The following is a 20364-nucleotide window of genomic DNA, read 5'->3' on the forward strand; positions in this document are numbered from 1 at the left end:
CTCAGCAAATTTGCGGATGATACTAAACTGGGAGGAGTGGTAGATACGCTGGAGGGGAGGGATAGGATACAGAAGGACCTAGACAAATTGGAAGATTGGGCCAAAAGAAATCTAATGAGGTTCAATAAGGATAAGTGCAGGGTCCTGCACTTAGGATGGAAGAATCCAATGCACCGCTACAGACTAGGGACCGAATGGCTCGGCAGCAGTTCTGCGGAAAAGGACCTAGGGGTGACAGTGGACGAGAAGCTGGATATGAGTCAGCAGTGTGCCCTTGTTGCCAAGAAGGCCAATGGCATTTTGGGATGTATAAGTAGGGGCATAGCGAGCAGATCGAGGGACGTGATCGTTCCCCTCTATTCGACACTGGTGAGGCCTCATCTGGAGTACTGTGTCCAGTTTTGGGCCCCACACTACAAGAAGGATGTGGATAAATTGGAAAGAGTACAGCGAAGGGCAACAAAAATGATTAGGGGTCTAGAGCACATGACTTATGAGGAGAGGCTGAGGGAGCTGGGATTGCTTAGTCTGCAGAAGAGAAGAATGAGGGGGGATTTGATAGCTGCTTTCAACTACCTGAAAGGGGGTTTCAAAGAGGATGGCTCTAGACTGTTCTCAATGGTAGCAGATGACAGAACGAGGAGTAATGGTCTCAAGTTGCAATGGGGGAGGTTTAGATTGGATATTAGGAAAAACTTTTTCACTAAGAGGGTGGTGAAACACTGGAATGCGTTACCTAGGGAGGTGGTAGAATCTCCTTCCTTAGAGGTTTTTAAGGTCAGGCTTGACAAAGCCCTGGCTAGGATGATTTAACTGGGACTTGGTCCTGCTTTGAGCAGGGGGTTGGACTAATGACCTTCTGGGGTCCCTTCCAACCCTGATATTCTATGATTCTATGATTCTATTAACTCCTTCCTTACAACCTACTTATTCTACTAGGCCTTCAAATACTAATCCCTATGATTATTATGCCATCCCAATTAACACCATCCTCTGGGTTTCCCACTGCATTCAGATCTGATCTGTGTCTCTTTTAGATTGTAAACTCCCTGAGGAAGAGACTATTATAGCTGTACAGCACTGATTGGTGCTTTAACAGTATTTAACTATCATTCAACACCCAGAACACTGGTGATGTAGCTATACTCACTCTTGTTTTGTTTATATTTTTCCCTGCCTGCCCTAAAATGAGAGAATGTTATATGTGTGCTCACACCCTTTCATCAGAGATTGTGAACCTCCCTAGGAAGAAGAGGTCCCAGTCTGGGCGTGCTCAGTAACACATTTCCTCTTTAGCATGCTGCCCATCTCAAATAGTCTCACCTGAAGTTCTAAATCCTTTTCTTTCTTGACATCTTGTAGCTGTTTCTGGAGGGACTTTATCTCCTTCCTTCCTTCCTCCTCCCTGGAGGAAAAAGCAAGAGGGAAAACCTACATTCCTTGAATATAGCACAAGAAAGTAGGGTTAGCTTTCCCCAGGAAGGGAACTTCCTCCCTTCTGATGTAGTGTTGCACCTTACAAAACACAGCCCTGCTCCTTCTGCTTGCCCTGAGAGCTTGTGGTTGGAAAGCTCCCCAGGACTTTGCCTATTTGCCAACCAGCCAAAGAAAGATGGCTCCCCCTATGGTACTGCAATTTTCTGTCCATTTTAAGCTTCAGGGAGGCTATGTATCTGAAAGTCATAAACTGGGATGTGATTGTAGAGCTGATGACGTGGTAAATAAATCCACAGTGCAGTGATGCATGCATAGCTCATGTATCACTGCTGAGCCAGACAGGTGGGACTGATTGGGAGAATGAAGCAAAAAAAATGTAGAATTCTTCCAACAGAAGCCTGTACAGATACCACAAAGACTTGATTTATTTGGTTGAGAGGATGGAGGAAAGAATCTTACTATTTGGGGACAGCTTCTATATTAAAACGCCCACATTTCAATGTAGGATCATGTCCCTAATTACTGCCCATTTCCAGATTATACAGGCTTTAGTTTTTGTATAAGACTATTTTTGTTAAGGGTGAACTGAAAAGTATATATTTAACAAACCAACCTGTTCAAATTCTCAGATCAGTAAGGGGAGATGTATGGACACCAAAATTGACAAATTGTTTACATTTTCAAACAAAATTATGGTAGTCTTTGGTGCAGACATACTTTGTTATTGATGGGCAATTTGAATTTTTTTTATTTGCACAAGCTTTCCACTTTACCTTTACAAAAAAAAGAAAAAAAATAGAATCTGTACCTTAAAATGTATAGCCGGTCGCTTTCCAACTTGTGTTACCATGGCCCATGTCACTACGATTTTTTTCTAAGGTTTTATGCTTATAATCTAATATCCATACAGGACCATGGGTGCATATGGCACTTCATTCATTAAGCAATTTGACAGGTCCATGCCCTGAAGAGCTTACACTCCAACATACATTCCATGAGACTACTTTTAGACTCACACGTTGACAGTTAAAAATCAAACTCTTATTTCTCTCTAGATGTCCAAAAATGAGGGAGGGGGGATTTCAGGGCTTTTGTATATACTGTAATAAATAATCTCTTTGTAATGTTCCCTAGTCCGCTTTAATATAGTACTGTTTCAAACAGCACTACCTTAAAGTGCACTAAAGAACCTTTAGTGTCTACACAGACCAATTAATCCACAACATATTGGTGCACTTTAGAAATCACACCTTTAGTCCACATTATTAAGGGTTTAGACAAACCCATAGATACATGTAACCATTTCTGCGGTTTATTGGTGTTGGGATGTTTTTATCGATTGGACAAAACCAAAAACCAGAAGCCATGTTCTACTGGAAGACATATAGGGATCACTCCAAAAAAGCTCAAAGGAAGGTGAACCCTTAGCACTGATTAGACACATCTGATGGGTGGAAAATAAACTGAGATGCCATTTTCAGGTGGAGTAATTTGTCCATTTTCTGCTTGAAATATCTGATGGTTATTCCACAGACAATCACCACTCATTTTTCTTCTGCCCACTGCATGGGGAAGTAGAACAGATCCCTCTAGTTTTAGATAGTGGGACAACTGTTGTATGCAGCAAGTATCCATTTGAGGAAATTAGACACTTCACACGTAGGCCTCTTCTGCACTGGGGATTTGCCTTGATCACAGCTGTTGGTGGACACCACTGTAGCTGCTTAAAACCACGGTGTGCACTACTGGTGTTTACATTTGCTTGAAATCAAGGTAAGCTTCACCCATGCAAAGTGCAGCATTGCCTCCTGTTTGCTACACAGAGCAAAGTGGCCTTAAAACAGTGGAAAATGCTGGTGGTGAATTCCCATCATGTGAGAGCTGCCATCTTGGCTGATACACCTGGGATTGAACTGAGGACCTCCAGAGCCAAAAAGCACGACCTACAGCTTGAGCTAAAGCTCTGTCACTTGAGGCTGTAATAGACTCCTATTTGCTGCAGATCACTACAGAGGGAACCTGTAACACTCACCAGTGGATTACACTTATTCATAGATACCAAGATCAGAAGGGACCATTATGATCATCTAGTCTGACCTCCTGCACAACGCAGGCCACAGACCCCACCCACCCACCAACTCCTGCGAAAAACCTCTCACCTATGTCTGAGCTATTGAAGTCCTCAAATTGTGGTTTAAAGAATTCAAGGAGCAGAGTATCCTCCAGCAAGTGACTTGTGCCCCATGTTACAGAAGAAGGCGAAAAACCTCCAGGGCCTCTTCCAATCTGCCCTGGAGGAAAATTCTTTCCTGACCCCAAATATGGTGATCAGCTAAACCCTAAGTATGTGGGCAAGATTCACCAGCCAGATACCCAGGAAAGAATTTTCAGTAGTAACTCAGTAACTTCAGTAGTGGTGGCAATGTCCCACCCCATCTAACATCCCAGCGGGCCTATTTGCCATGAATATTTAAAGATCAATTAATTACCAAAATCATGTTATCCCATCATACCATCTCCTCCATAAACTTATCGAGTTTAATCTTAAAGTTAGATAGGTCTTTTGCCCCCACTCCTTTGAAGGCTATTCCAGAACTTCACTCCTCTGATGGTTAGAAACCTTCGTCTGATTTCAAGTCTAAACTTCCCAATGACCAGTTTATATCCATTTGTTCTTGTGTCCACATTGGTACTGAGCTTAAATAATTCCTCTCCCTCTCCGGTATTTATCCCTCTGATATATTTATAGAAAGCAATCATATCTCCCCTCAACCTTCTTTTAGTTAGGCTAAACAAGCCAAGCTCCTTGAGTCTCCTTTCATAAGACAAAAAGAAAAGTAGTACTTGTGGCACCTTAGAGACTAACAAATTTATTAGAGCATAAGCTTTCGTGAGCTATAGCTCACTTCATCGGATGCATTCGGTGGAAAATACAGTGGGGAGATTGATATACACACACAGAGAACATGAAACAATGGGTTTATCATACACACTGTAAGGAGAGTGATCACTTAAGATGAGCTATTACCAGCAGGAAGGGGAGGGGGGGAAGGAGGAAAACCTTTTTATGGTGATAATCAAGGTGGGCCATTTCCAGCAGTTAACAAGAATATCTGAGGAACAGTGGGGGGTGGGGTGGGGGGGAGAAATAACATGGGGAAATAGTTTTACTTCATGCAAGTAAAACTATTTCCCCATGTTATTTCTCCCCCCCCCCTCCCCCCACTGTTCCTCAGATATTCTTGTTAACTGCTGGAAATGGCCCACCTTGCTTGTCACCATGAAAGGTTTTCCTCCTTTCCCCCCCTGCTGCTGGTGATGGCTCATCTTAAGTGATCACTCTCCTTACAGTGTGTATGATAAACCCATTGTTTCATGTTCTCTGTGTGTGTATATCAATCTCCCCACTGTATTTTCCACCGAATGCATCCGATGAAGTGAGCTGTAGCTCACGAAAGCTTATGCTCTAATAAATTTGTTAGTCTCTAAGGTGCCACAAGTACTCCTTTTCTTTTTGTAATCTCCCTGTTAACCAATTCCTTATCCACCTTTCAATTTTCATATTGATCCCCATCTTTTCCAATTTAACTAATAATTTTCCATGTGGCACAGTATCAAACACCTTACTGAAATCTAGGTAAATTAGATCCACTGCGTTTCCTTTGTCTAAAAAAATCTGTTACTTTCTCAAAGAAGGAGATCAGGTTGGTCTGGCACGATATACCTTTTGTGAAACCATGTTGTATTTTGTCTCATTTACCATTGACTTTAATGTCCTTAACTACTTTCTCCTTCAAAATTTTTTCCAACACCTTGCATACTACAGATGTAACTACAGGCCTGTTAGTTTGACCTGGATCACTTTTTTTCCTTTCTTAAAAATAGGAATTATGTGAGCAATTCTCCAATCATACGGTACAACCCCTGAGTTTACAGATTTATTAAAAATTCTTGCTAATGGGCTTGCAATTTCGTGTGCCAATTCCTTGTCTAAGGTAACTCTCTGATCATAGAATCATAGAATATCAGGGTTGGAAGGGACCCCAGAAGGTCATCTAGTCCAACCCCCTGCTCAAAGCAGGACCAAGTCCCAGTTAAATCATCCCAGCTAGGGCTTTGTCAAGCCTGACCTTAAAAACCTCTAAGGAAGGAGATTCTACCACCTCCCTAGGTAACGCATTCCAGTGTTTCACCACCCTCTTAGTGAAAAAGTTTTTCCTAATATCCAATCTAAACCTCCCCCATTGCAACTTGAGACCATTACTCCTCGTTCTGTCATCTGCTACCATTGAGAACAGTCTAGAGCCATCCTCTTTGAAACCCCCTTTCAGGTAGTTGAAAGCAGCTATCAAATCCCCCCTCATTCTTCTCTTCTGCAGACTAAACAATCCCAGCTCCCTCAGCCTCTCCTCATAAGTCATGTGCTCTAGACCCCTAATCATTTTCGTTGCCCTTCGTTGTACTCTTTCCAATTTATCCACATCCTTCCTGTAGTGTGGGGCCCAAAACTGGACACAGTACTCCAGATGAGGCCTCACCAGTGTCGAATAGAGGGGAACGATCACGTCCCTCGATCTGCTCGCTATGCCCCTACTTATACAACCCAAAATGCCATTGGCCTTCTTGGCAACAAGGGCACACTGCTGACTCATATCCAGCTTCTCGTCCACTGTCACCCCTAGGTCCTTTTCCGCAGAACTGCTGCCGAGCCATTCGGTCCCTAGTCTGTAGCGGTGCATTGGATTCTTCCATCCTAAGTGCAGGACCCTGCATTTATCCTTATTGAACCTCATTAGATTTCTTTTGGCCCAATCCTCCAATTTGTCTAGGTCCTTCTGTATCCTATCCCTCCCCTCCAGCGTATCTACCACTCCTCCCAGTTTAGTATCATCCGCAAATTTGCTGAGAGTGCAATCCACACCATCCTCCAGATCATTTATGAAGATATTGAACAAAACGGGCCCCAGGACCGACCCCTGGGGCACTCCACTTGACACCGGCTGCCAACTAGACATGGAGCCATTGATCACTACCCGTTGAGCCCGACAATCTAGCCAGCTTTCTACCCACCTTATAGTGCATTCATCCAGCCCATACTTCCTTAACTTGCTGACAAGAATGCTGTGGGAGACCGTGTCAAAAGCTTTGGTAAAGTCAAGAAACAATACATCCACTGCTTTCCCTTCATCCACAGAACCAGTAATCTCATCATAAAAGGCGATTAGATTAGTCAGGCATGACCTTCCCTTGGTGAATCCATGCTGACTGTTCCTGATCACTTTCCTCTCCTCTAAGTGCTTCAGGATTGATTCTTTGAGGACCTGCTCCATGATTTTTCCAGGGACTGAGGTGAGGCTGACCGGCCTGTAGTTCCCAGGATCCTCCTTCTTCCCTTTTTTAAAGATGGGCACTACATTAGCCTTTTTCCAGTCATCCGGGACTTCCCCCGTTCGCCACGAGTTTTCAAAGATAATGGCCAAGGGCTCTGCAATCACAGCCGCCAATTCCTTCAGCACTCTCGGATGCAATTCGTCCGGCCCCATGGACTTGTGCACGTCCAGCTTTTCTAAATAGTCCCTAACCACCTCTATCTCTACAGAGGGCTGGCCATCTCTTCCCCATTTTGTGTTGCCCAGCACAGCAGTCTGGGAGCTGACCTTGTTAGTGAAAACAGAGGCAAAAAAAGCATTGAGTACATTAGCTTTTTCCACATCCTCTGTCACTAGCTTGCCTCCCTCATTCAGTAAGGGGCCCACACTTTCCTTGGCTTTCTTCTTGTTGCCAACATACCTGAAGAAACCCTTCTTGTTACTCTTGACATCTCTTGCTAGCTGCAGCTCCAGGTGCGATTTGGCCCTCCTGATATCTTTCCTACATGCCCGAGCAATATTTTTATACTCTTCCCTGGTCATATGTCCAAGCTTCCACTTCTTGTAAGCTTCTTTTTTATGTTTAAGATCCGCTAGGATTTCACCATTAAGCCAAGCTGGTCGCCTGCCATATTTACTATTCTTTCGACTCATCGGGATGGTTTGTCCCTGTAACCTCAACAGGGATTCCTTGAAATACAGCCAGCTCTCCTGGACTCCCTTCCCTTTCATGTTAGTCCCCCAGGGGATCCTGGCCATCTGTTCCCTGAGGGAGTCAAAGTCTGCTTTCCTGAAGTCCAGGGTCCGTATCCTGCTGCTTACCTTTCTTCCCTGCGTCAGGATCCTGAACTCAACCAACTCATGGTCACTGCCTCCCAGATTCCCATCCACTTTTGCTTCCCCCACTAATTCTACCCGGTTTGTGAGCAGCAGGTCAAGAAAAGCGCTCCCCCTAGTTGGCTCCCCTAGCACTTGCACCAGGAAATTGTCCCCTACGCTTTCCAAAAACTTCCTGGATTGTCTATGCACCGCTGTATTGCTCTCCCAGCAGATATCAGGAAAATTAAAGTCACCCATGAGAATCAGGGCATGCGATCTAGTAGCTTCCGTGAGTTGCCGGAAGAAAGCCTCATCCACCTCATCCCCCTGGTCCGGTGGTCTATAGCAGACTCCCACCATGACATCACTCTTGTTGCACACACTTCTAAACTTAATCCAGAGACACTCAGGTTTTTCCACAGTTTCGTACCGGAGCTCTGAGCAGTCATACTGCTCCCTTACATACAGTGCTACTCCCCCACCTTTTCTGCCCTGCCTGTCCTTCCTGAACAGTTTATAACCATCCATGACTGTACTCCAGTCATGTGAGTTATCCCACCAAGTCTCTGTTATTCCAATCACGTCATAATTCCTTGACATCACCACGACCTCCAGTTCTCCCTGCTTGTTTCCAAGGCTTTGTGCATTTGTATATAAGCACTTGAGATAACCTGTTGATCGCCCCTCATTCCCAGTATGAGGCAGGAGCCCTCCCCTCACAGACCTTCCTGCCTGTGCTTCCTCCCGGTATCCCGCTTTCCCACTTACCTCAGGGCTTTGGTCTCCTTCCCCCGGTGAACCTAGTTTAAAGCCCTCCTCACTAGGTTAGCCAGCCTGCTGGCAAAGATGTTCTTCCCTCTCTTCGTAAGATGGAGCCCGTCTCTGCCCATCTGATGATGGAGGCAGATGACGTCCGTCTGATGATGGAGGCAGCTCTGCCATCCCTGTGCTCCCAGTTCCCAGCAGCATAAGGGGAGGCAGGAGGCATGTCAGTAGCATTCTGGTGGCAGGACATGGGCAGGAGGGGGCATTCCCACTGTAGACAGGTCAGTAGGCCCAGAAGTGACTTTTCTCCCTAATTATAATGTAGTAAATGTTTACAAAGTACACAGCAATGCTCAGATGGAAGAAGCTGTGTTCTCTTGTATACTGTAAGTGAGAACATTTACTTGGGAGCAGTGGTGACTGAAGCTGGGAAAATGCCTAACACAACCCTAACCTGATGATGGTGGTGTAGAAGTTAGACTTCTTCTCCTGTTCTCTCTGCACAGCTTGCAACAGGCTCTGAAACGTTCCTGAAGTCTGCATTTCCTGCAAAGTGTCTGCAATCACATCGCTCACATACTGCCTGCCGACAAGAACAAGGAGGAATACAACAGCAGCTTAGACAAAGATGTTATTTTCTGGCAATTCAATGCCTGGCTCAAACATACAGGCCCTGTTATTGTTCACTGCTAAAAAAGTTACACTAACAATGTCCTGCTTCTTTTCTGTTCAGGTTCTTACACCAAATCCAAGGCTTTTCGTCGACACTACAAAGTTTTGCTGGCATAGCTATAATAGCTAGGAGTGCGAAAAAAATCATTCCCCTTACCCAAGCCAGCAAAACCTTTGGTGTAGACAGAGTTAGGTTTCCCACTATAACTCCCACTTGTGCATCTGGAGTATTGTGTAGTAGGGTGGAGGAGTTACGTTTATGCCTTAAGAACATACAGTGTGGTTGGGTTATCATTTAACATTTATATTACAGTAGCACCAAGAGGCCCCACTCAAGATGGAAACTCATGGTGCTAGGTGCTGTACAGACATTTACACATTTGGTGCCTGCCCTGAAGAGCTTACAATTTTCCAGCATGTAGAATTTCCTGATGAATATGTGATTACATTCTCAGTGGCAATTTTGCATTCGTTTGGGAATTTTTTTTGCACTGAATTTCCTTGAACTCCTTCATTTGACTTTGCTGCTTAATTATACAGGCCAAGATTTTCTAATATATGCGCCTACTGTTAGACTCCTTAAATCAATGAGCTGCTATGTGCTCAGCACTCTTTAAATTCAAGCCATCTAAGTAGGAGCCTAAAATATAGGCTAACATCACTTTCCCTTTTTTAAGAAAATCTTGGGCTTGGTGTTCATTAGCTGTTCTGTAAAGCAGGATGGAGTGCACAGCAGTAACAGTGCTACAGTGACATCATATGAGACATTAATTGACTGAGTTCAAGAAACAATGCTCAGCCTGTTAAACTAATTTCACTAATAAACTAATATTTGCTAGAGAAACCTTGATCCCAAACATTCAAACACCAGTACTGGGTACTGGATGGCTCCAGGGATGAATTATTGAAAGGTCATCACTTTGGATTCTATTAAACTGACCAAAAGTCATTAACACTAGGCCATACTTTGCAAACCTTTGAGAAATTAGTTGGTAGTGTCAGTCCATTCCCTAATGGATAGGTATCCTCGTTCCCAAACCACAGTAAATGGCCTCCTTGCTGTCAATCTAAGCAGAAGCCAGGGTCTTGAATGGGTCTTGAAGACTAAACTCCCTATTCCCTCCAGGATAGGGTTGAAATACGTTAGAAAGGAGAAGGGAAGCGTATGCTGCTGCTATCTGTTCTGGAGAGAAATGAAGGACTTCACAGTCTTCAGATCTGTCATCTGGCACCTCTCATTAAAAGCCACAGTCCTCTGTGATCACTCACCTATCAGCTTGAACTTTTCTGAGGTTATCCGAGGACACAGCACTCTGTTTTGCAGCCCTACTAAAAAGATGATTGGCCCTTTTTAGTTCTCCACTTGTCTCCTGCAGCTGCTGCCCCAGTTCTGTGAACGTCAGTGACTCGGAGGGAACTGTTGGTCTGTTCTCTGACTTTGCTGACATGAGCTGTTCAAACTTAACCCCCAACTCCTTCTGGCTCTTGGTGATTTCACTAATTTCTTGGGCATCGATCTACAAGGGAACAAAAGAGATTTATGTGCATAAGGGACAGAAGAGAAATGAAAAACTCTGCAATGTCATGTAACAGAAGAGGAAAAAGTTGATTAAACAGTAAACTAGATTAGAATCATGCCCACAGCCATTGATATAGTGTATTCAATTACACATCAAAGCGACGGGAGTCTGATATCCAAAATAATGCAGTCTTTACTTAGTTATAATGTATGCTTGATTTTGCAAAGACCTTTATCCCTCCTTAACTTTAAACACGGGGGCATAGGCCCATTGAGGTCAATGGGATTATTCAAAGTGTGTAAAATTAAGCATGTGCAAAGGCTGGTGCAGGACAAGGACCAAGGTGAAGACTGAGGAGAGAGGAAGGGTCACCCTATCGTCTATTTCTCATTTAATTGCCACCAGCATCACCTAGAGCTTGCCTGCCTGATTATTTCTATAGCAATCACTGTGTGTTGTGCTGCCTTCTCAACAGAAGTGTAAGTGCTGGGTGAACGTGTTTGTTCAGCTGTTTTGTGTGGTGGAGTAAATACAACAAGAATCAGGAGGGGAAATTCAAAATATTGGCCGCTACCTTCGTAACAAGCTATATGGAAACATTTTGGATATTTTAGGGCAGTCTAAGGTGTGAGTTGTAAAACAAACAGAGATCCTCTGCTGATGTAAATTATCATAGCTCCATTGAGTTAGGACAGTTAACCAGCTGAGGATCTGCCCCAGATGTACTGTGTGTATGTGTGTTTGTGTGAATAGGTATATAAATTGTATACACTAAATGTATACAGACAGGTGCAAATAATAAAAAATTACTTTAACGATATTAAAATAGCTTGAATCTCAATCTCCTAAGTGACTGAACTCCCGAAAAACCTGAGCGTGGTAAAGAAACTGCTTTAATGTAATGTAGTATCTACAGGCACTTTGATAGGTACCTTAAAATCCCTAGGATAGTTCAATTACCAAAGGATGGAGTTTGTAAAGTGCATGAGGTGCCTTTTGTTCAGTCAGCTAGCAGTTTATTTTTGTGGCACAGTGTAGGAGGCAACTGCACTAAATTCAGCAAATGGAAACACACTATTCTTCTGGGGGGGGGGGGGGGCACATGAAATGGAGCAGTGCGCCCTAGTCATTGATTGAGAAAGTTAATGAATCATCAGGTGACACTGTGATTAGTGTTATATAAAATGTCATAACTATGATTGACTTCTACACCTGCAACAGTATGCCTAAGTGCTAGGCAGAAGATAGGGTCCCTTGAAATGAAACTGACAATTTACAATTGAAAAATAGAGGATGGGATACAGTGGCAAAATCACAGAGCAATGGAATTAGCACATAGCTGTTCTCTATATTGGGCATGACTTTCATTGTCATTATCACAAACTGAACATGTGTGTCAGGAGGAGAACACCCCCTAAAATCCTTCGGAATGTGTTTTCTCTGTGGGCATTCACTGCTAACACATCAGAAGCTTTCCACACGCTATTCAGTGAATGAGAGTTCATATCTGGGAGCAGGTGGGTCTAGTCCACAGATCTCTTTTCAGGGAAGGAGTGCCCTCTACTGTATGGCTTAAGCATTAGTGAGGCTCTGAATCTAGTACACACTTCAGATTCTGAGTATTCTCTAAAAAGAAAAGGAGTACTTGTGGCACCTTGGAGACGAACAAATTTATTTGAGCATAAGCTTTCTTGAGCTACAGCTCCTTCAATGCATCCAATGAAGTGAGCTGTAGCTCACGAAAGCTTATGCTCAAATAAATTTGTTCGTCTCTAAGGTGCCACAAGTCCTCCTTTTCTTTTTGCGGATACAGACTAACACGGCTGCTACTCTGAAACCTGAATATTCTCTGTCACCGTATAATAGACTTCTTGTTCTTGAAAACAGATAAGAGACAAAGGACTGCCATACAAAATTAAATTTTACTTTACTCTTCCTCTTTCTTTCTCTGCTGATACTTTAGACATGGTGAGTGGAATAAAATGAAGCAGCATTAGACCAGATAAGCCAAGTTCCAGTAGTTTATGCCACCTCAGTCATGATGCTTCAATTATTTCCAGTTCCTTACTCATAAGGAAAAGTTTCATAACTGCTCAGCCTGGAAATTGGCTGCCGCCTTCAGTAAATGTTCAGATTCTTGAGGTGATAGCAGAGATCAAAACTATTTGCCTCTCAAGACGGTTAGGCCCACTCTTGTGTCCTACCACCTCATTCGCCACTCTACCATCCCCTGCAACTGCCTCCTTCTCCAAAAACATCTCAGCACTTCCACTAGGCTGCCTCTAATGCATGGAACACCCCTCTGAGCTGCCCTCTCTTTCAAATCTCCCCTCAAGACCCACTTATGCTCTGATGCCTAATATGAAATCAGCCAGTTAATGACTCTAGACTGAGGGGCAGTTGGTTAGTTACAGATTTAGGGTGGAATTTTCAAAAATGTTCAGTGTTGGCCCAACTCTGTTCCCCCTGAAGTCAATGGGAGTTTCGTAAGTGACTTCTATGGAAGCAGAATTACATCAGTACTGAGTGTTTTTGAAAATCCTGTTCTTATTTGCTTTTTAAAAAGAGAATGCATAAATGTATACACAACTTAGCTGTGTTTGATCGTTTTCCTTTCCCTACTCCTTTGCATCTTGACTTTTATCTTAGATTGTAAGTTCTTTGGCATAGGAATCATGTCTGTTTATGCTCGTGCAGTGCCTAGCTGAATGGGACCCCAATCCTTATTAAGGCCTCTGGGTGCTACTGCAATACAAAGCATTACAATCAGTCTCCAGCTGAACAACAAGAAGATGCATTTATAATAACAGCCATACTGGGTCAGACCAAAGGTCCATCTAGCCCAGTATCCTGTCTTCCAACAGTGGCCAGTGTCAGGTGCCCAGAGGCAATTAACAGAACAGGCAGTCATCAAGTGATTCATTCCCTGTCGTCCTTTCCCAGCTTCTGGCAAAGAGAATGTTCCTTCTCTCATGTGCTGTGGGACACTTTACAATGAAAATATATCAACATTTATTTTTAAGAGGAGTCAAAAGAAGGTAAGAAGTTGTAGCATAAAGACAGGAAGGAAAATCAGAGAATTTAAAAAAATAGAGGCACCTACATTGCTGATGTCTGTCCTGCCCTCATAGGAAACTGGCATAATATATCCAAGAATAGCAAGCTGATCAAGACAGTCCTCCAGCACAGCACAGATTTGCACAGCTTCCAGAGGGGAGAATATTTCCATCTTTTTATTTGCCATGTTCTTGCTAAAAGGAACAAGCACAGCATGTGACAATGAGAGACAGCGTGGAGTTAGTAACAGCAGTTTAAGTAATACTAGATACTGAAATAGCCTTAAATCTGCAGCCTTTCATCTCTTTTCTAACTTTTTGTATAGCCTGTCTGCACTCATTACCCCAGAAATCATGCTCTCCTAAGGGCTACATTTGAACATAGTGGGAGCCTTAACTCACATTAACAAAATAGTTTCACAGCCACCCTCATCTTAGATATGTTTGGGCAGCCTGAATCCTACAGTGCAATGCTCCAAATTGAGTCAAGTGGCCTGGCTCCCCCAGCTCAGATTGGAGCATTTAGTGCTGAGATTTGTAGACTCCCCATCCATATTCAAAATGAAGGTGCCTGCTAGCTATGTTGAACTCCATAGGCTGCACTTTTGCCAACTTATGCTTTAAACTGTTCCTCATCATTACCTTGAATATTTTTGGATCATCCCATTGACCTCAATACGAGCTGTTGGGAGCTCAGCACTTTTTGAAAATCAGGGCAAGAGCCTACGTATGGACTGAGGAAATTAACTTTCACCTCCTGTTTTTGAAATCTTCAACAAGTTTATTCCAATTCACATGGAAAAAGTATGTTCATATACAAATAAGCATTCCCATGCCACGTTTGCAAATCAAACAACACAGCATTAGACCACACTGAAGCTAAATGGAAATTGACCAGTCTATTTTCTTTGTCCAAGCTGAGCAAAATACATAAGTAAACATCACCATAAACCATGAGAAAGTTAGTAGCTTGAAAAGTAGAGATTTCAGTTTTGACTTTGTCATCTAAACTGTAACATCGGTAAAGACATTTTTATTGTACATACACAGGATTTTTAATCACGTTATCTCTTTTAACAATAAAACAGGAGGAATATATCTTAGATTTAGCTTTTTGCAGCCAGTGGGTTCTTTAAAAGGCAAAATAAACATGATTGTGCTGAGATTCTCATACAATTTAAACTATTAATTTGTGCAGGTTATTTTAAAGAAAAAGGAACAAATGCCAGTCAAGATCTTACACAAACTTTATTTTTGCTTAGTAAGTTTCCAGAATTATTATTTGGTATTTGAATAGAAGCTTCTGGTCCATGTTATAACCCTCTTTCCCATCCCCACAAACAAACCAACAAACCCCCCACCATGTATGCGCACACACACACAAAAGAGATTGTGTTTGTACAGCAACCTAGCACAATAGGACCATGATTCTGATTGGGCCTTCTGGGTATTACAGTAAAGTCTAATAATAGAAGTCCCCACTAGTCCTTCTCTGTCTGCTGTTGGACTTGGGCCATGTTTAAAATCTCTTGAACAAACACTCAAGGTCTGCAGAACATTACAGTCCCAGTCTGCAAGCACACTCTGGAAATGGGTCAGACCTGTGATTAACAGGGTTGAGGCACTGTTATGCTCTATGTATTCTAAAGCGGTTTAGATTCAGCCATACTCTGTATCTGCACTGGAGTTAGAGTGAGTTACTTTCTTCAGCAACTTCCTGACTTGAAGAAACTGTAATAATTTAATATTAGAATGTGAAATTAGTTTCAAATAGGCAGAAGATGAATATAATTTGTTAGCTCAGGCCTACCAGATTTTCAGCATCACAAGAGATGGGGTGCAGTAAAAGGACCCTCTATTTTTAATTTGTCTGTTTCTTGACATTCTGTTTCATGGAGTATGTTCCTTGAAGATATTAATCCTTTCCAGGAGGTTTAACTAGCCCCTGATGGCATCTTCAGTTTGACTCTACAGAATCATAGAACTGCAGGGATAGAAGGGACCTCAAGAGGTCATTTAGTCCATCTCCCTGTATTGATGCAGGACCAACTATATCTACACCAATGGTTCTCAAACTAGGGGCGCCGCTTGTTCAGGGAAAGCCCCTGCCGGGCCACACCGGTTTGTTTACCTGCTGAGTCCGCAGGTTCAGCTGATCGTGGCTCCCACTGGCCGCGTTCGCCATTCCAGGCCAATGGGGGCTGCAGAAGGCGGCTGGCCTGGACATGCTGGCTGCCCTTCCCGCAGGTAAACAAACCGGCGTGGCCCGCCACGGGCTTTCCTTGAACATGTTTCCCTAGTTTGAGAACCACTGATCTAGACCATCCTTGACAGGTGATTGTCCAACATGTTCTTAAAAACCTCCAGTGATGGGTATTCCACGACCTTGCTTGGAAGCCTATTCAGGAGCTTAACTTCCCTTAGAGTTAGAGAGTTGTTCCTAATATCTAACCTAAATATCCCTTGCTGCTCATTAAGCAGATTACTTCTTATCCTACTTTCAGTGGACTTGGAGAACAATTGATCAGAGTTCTCTTTATAACAACTCCTAATGTAGTTGAAGACTTATCAGGTCCCCCTTTGGTCATCTTTTCTCAAGGCTAAACATCCAGTTTTTTTAACCTTTCTGCATAGGTCAGGTTTTCTAAACCTTTAAGCATTTTTGTTACTCTCCTCTTGACTCTCTCTAGTTTTTCAACATCTTTCCTAAATTGTGGTGCCCAGAACTGGACACGCTACTCTAGCTGAAGCCTTACCAATGCCGAGAAGAGTGAAACAATTCTCTCTCATGTCTTATCACACTCCTATTTATACACTTGTAGTAGGCTATACCTTTCTAGCACCCCCTTGGGGAGAGGCTGGGCACTGCCCCTGTCTCTCAGTCCAGGGCACAGGCCTCCAGCTGTGCTGTTCAAGGCACATTGCAGAGGAAAGGGGAGCTAAAGGAATCCAAACAAAAAGTCAGTTTGCTTCCACAGCCCACGGCCTTTGGGAAGTCAAAGGAAAGTACCAGCTCTTCTCCTTTCTGAGAGGACCTGGGAAGCCAACCCATTTCCCCAGTCAGTAACCCCTGCTGCTAGGAAGCTCTGAGTTGTAGTCCTGCTCCTACAGAGTACCACCCTGCACTTTGTCTTTAGTGTTTTGACACAGCAGCCTCCTCATATGCAGCTCTGACCACCACCTTCTTCATTCATTTTTAGCCAAGTTTTGGTTTTTTTAAATATCCTTCTACAGCAAGGCTTTTTTGCACTATTGCATTTCCCTGACATTCTCACTAGTCCCTGTAGGGAAAAATCTTTGATTCTGGGCTGACTCAATTTTTCATCAAGAAACTTTCTTTCTATAGAATATTTTCCACAATGCCATACAACAGTAGTCACCATCCCGTAGATTGCAATCGACTGGTCAATTCTGGAGCCTCTGCCAGTCGATCATGATCTCCGGCCACTAAAAGTTTGGCAGCGTAGCGGGGCTAAGGCAGGCTCCCTGCCTGTCCTGGCCATGTGCTGCTCCCGGAAGAGGTCAGCATGCTCCTGAGGTCCCGAAGGGGTGGGGCAGAGGTCTCCGTGCACTGCTCCTGCCTGCAAGCATTGCCCCCCACAGCTCCCATTGGCTGGGAACGGGGAACTGCAGTTAATGGGAGCTGCAGGGATGGTGTTTGCAGGCAGGAGCAGCACACAGAGCTTCAGGGGCATACATGCTGGTCACTTCTGAGAGTGGCATGGAGCCAGGGCAGGCAGGGAGCCTGCCTTAGCCCCGCTGTGGCGCCGACTGGGAGCTGCCTGAAATAAGTGCTGCCTGGTGGAGCCTGCACCCCAGCCCTAAGCCCCGTCCCAGAGCCAGCACCCCATACCCCCTCCTGTACCCCAATCCCCTGCCCCAGGCTGAACCCAGAGCCCCCTCTCAGACTCTGAACCCCTCGGCCCCAGCCCAGAGCCTGCACCCTCTCCTGAACCTCAACTCCCTGCCACAGCCCCTGAAAGTGAGTGAGTGATGGGGGGGATGGAGTGAGCAGGCCAGGGCTTCGGGGAAGGAATGGGGTAGATCCTGGGTTGCACTTAAATTCAAAAAGCAATCTTGTGCATAAAAAGATTGGAGACCACTGCCATAGAACATCGTCAACAGGTTCTTTGGCTTTGCACACATTACACAGCCCATCTTTATTTCTTTTTAATATGTTTAACTTATTATTCAAGGCACGATGACCTGTTAGCCCTTTAAAAAGGACTATGTCATTTTTCCTAACATGACTGTGAAGCATGGTATTATCTTCACTTTTTATCATACATTCTAAAACCTTAAGTCCTTTTTTTCCTCCTTAGTCCATAGTTCTTGCCATTCCTTCGCAAGCTCCTTTGTTACCACACTTTTGAATTCTTGTCTATTTAAAGGTATCTTAATATCTACCTCCTCATTTTTTCAGAGCTTGTTTTGCTGCTTTGTCAGCCCTCTCATGTCCAGCTATTCCGATGTATACCAGAATCCATGCTATTGTTACACAGATACCTGCTTGCATTATTTCTGTAGTTAGGAACATTATTTCACTTACGTCATTTCTGCTTTCCACATTCTGATTGTCATAATGCCTGACAGGTTCAAGTGCAGGTCAGTCGCACATCTTTTACCCAGGTTAGTGCCAACATTATCCTTATTAGTTCAGCCATCAGTATGGTCACAATTCAACAGTCTTTTAGATTTCTGGATTCCAAAATTAGGAACACAGAAGGCTGTTCCCACTCTACTCATACTGTCATCTTCTGATCCATCTGTATAAACTTTGCAAAGCTGGTCCCATTTTTCATAAATAAATTCAGAAATGTTATTGGTCATAATAAGTGTTTTTTCCTTCCCTTGTTTTTTCATGCAGTTCCAAATCCACAAATGGGGGAATAGCTGTTCAGCTGTGCTGCTGTAGTGCTTCAGGGTAGCCACTTGCTATAGAGACAGGAGAGGTTTTCCCATCACTGTAATAGTTAATCCACCTCCCTGAGACGCTGTAGCTAGGTCGACAGAAGTAGTCTTCCGTCGACCTAGCGCTGTCTACACCAAGGATTAGGTTGAGGGTTAACTACTTTGTGGATTTTTCACACCGCTGAGCAATGTAGCTGGGTCAACTTAACTTTTTAGTGTAGATCTGGCCTAAGAGTTGTTTTTGGGACCGAACCGAAAGCTTGGCATCCAGAGTCTAAAACTTATTTGATCAGTGCTCTGTACAGCATCATCAATACCTTCTTTATCTGCACCCCATTTGTTTCCAGCTACGCTTTTGAGTAAGTTCATCCTACTTTTACACTTTTGTATGATATTGTCTGTGACCTGTACAAGTTAATTTATTATCAAACACTACTCCTAGGACCATAACCTTTTGATCTATCCGAGTTTTTTCACCATAAAGAAGTAAGTTCCAAACTTCCCTAATTTTCTTTCTGGTTAAAGGCATTCCCTTAATTTTTGCAAGTAAGAATTTAAATCCCCGATCATTTCCCCACTTAGAAATTCTCTGGAGTACCTCATTTGTCTTTTCCCATATAATTTAAGTGTATTATGCTTAGTCTATATAGCACAGACATCTGCACGCTTTCTGGGAAGTCATTTATCATAAGGGAAAACAAAACAAGGCTGTAAATACTCTTTGGTGGAGTTCCATTTTTAAGCTTGTAGGTTTTTGATAAAGCTGTTCCCATTTTAACTAAAAAAGTCCCTTATCCATCAAACCATTTCCCCTTTTATTTCAATTTTGGCTAGTGTATATAAGACGTCTTCCCTCTAGTGTGCCATGTGCTTATTCAATGTCCAGGAAGACTGTTATCACAAAGTTCTTAATCCTTATGCTTTTTTAAGCAGTTTCTAGTCTCACGATATGGTCAACTCTGCATCTTCCTTTTCTGAAGACACTTTGTACCTCAGTTAGACAGTAATATCATTTTTCTCCAAGTATTCCACTAGTCTTACATTTATACTTCTCCCCATGTTTTTACCCCACATGGGACGTGCGAACAATAGGTCTATAAGCATCAGGTCTTGTATGTACCTTGCCTGGTTTCTTAACTGGCATCACCAATGCTTGTTCTACTAGCAGCAGTCCTTTTCCCCATATATTATTATCCACCCTACAGTGACCTGGCATCTTCCTTTTTAAAGAACCCGCCCATATCTAGGCTTTGCAAGCCTCACAGATGTACTTGGTTGAAGCTGATTGTGCCCTGAGAAGCTCTTTAATTATTTCCTGATGGGGGTGAGGATCTGTCTCACCACAACATCCCAGAATTATATTAACCTTTTTTATAAGTGCAGCACATTGTTGGCTCATATTCAACTAGTGATTCACTAAAACCCCCAGATTATTTACTGCCTAGCTAGTAATTTCCCATTTTGTATCTGTGCATTTGATATTTCCTTCCAAAGTAAAGTACTTTGCACTTGTCTTTATTGAATTTCAGCTTCTTGGATTCAAACCAATTCACCAGTTTGTCAAGGTAGTTTTAAATTCTAATCCTGTTCTCCAAAGTACTTGCAACCCCTCACAGTTTGGTGTCATCTGCAAATTATATATGCACACTCTCCACTCCATTATCCAAGTCATTAATGAAAACATTGATTAGTAAGAGACCCAGGGCTGACCCCTTTAGGACTCCACTAGATACGCCCTCCCAGTTTGACAGTGTACCATTGATTACTCTTTGATCACAGCCTTTGAACCAGTTGTGCACTCACCTTATAGTAATT

At 43.3% G+C, this 20364-nt stretch overlaps 1 protein-coding gene across 3 annotated transcripts in view; it reads right to left on the bottom strand.

Annotated features, from left to right (window-relative positions):
- Positions 1 to 20364, bottom strand: part of IQCG (IQ motif containing G) — a 40412-nt gene that overhangs the window by 14979 nt on the left and 5069 nt on the right. For all 3 annotated transcript variants that reach the window (XM_043492758.1, XM_038417001.2, XM_038417000.2), the window contains exons 3-6: positions 13686 to 13833; positions 10332 to 10579; positions 8845 to 8973; positions 1324 to 1405 (exon numbers count right to left, since the gene is read on the bottom strand). In XM_043492758.1, coding sequence (XP_043348693.1) covers positions 1324 to 1405; positions 8845 to 8973; positions 10332 to 10579; positions 13686 to 13826 — 600 coding nt within the window. In that variant the 5' untranslated portion in view covers positions 13827 to 13833. The remainder of the gene's footprint in view (positions 1 to 1323; positions 1406 to 8844; positions 8974 to 10331; positions 10580 to 13685; positions 13834 to 20364) is intronic.

The sequence above is a fragment of the Dermochelys coriacea genome, chromosome 9 (assembly GCF_009764565.3).
Source record: "Dermochelys coriacea isolate rDerCor1 chromosome 9, rDerCor1.pri.v4, whole genome shotgun sequence".
Lineage (NCBI taxonomy): Eukaryota > Metazoa > Chordata > Testudines > Dermochelyidae > Dermochelys > Dermochelys coriacea.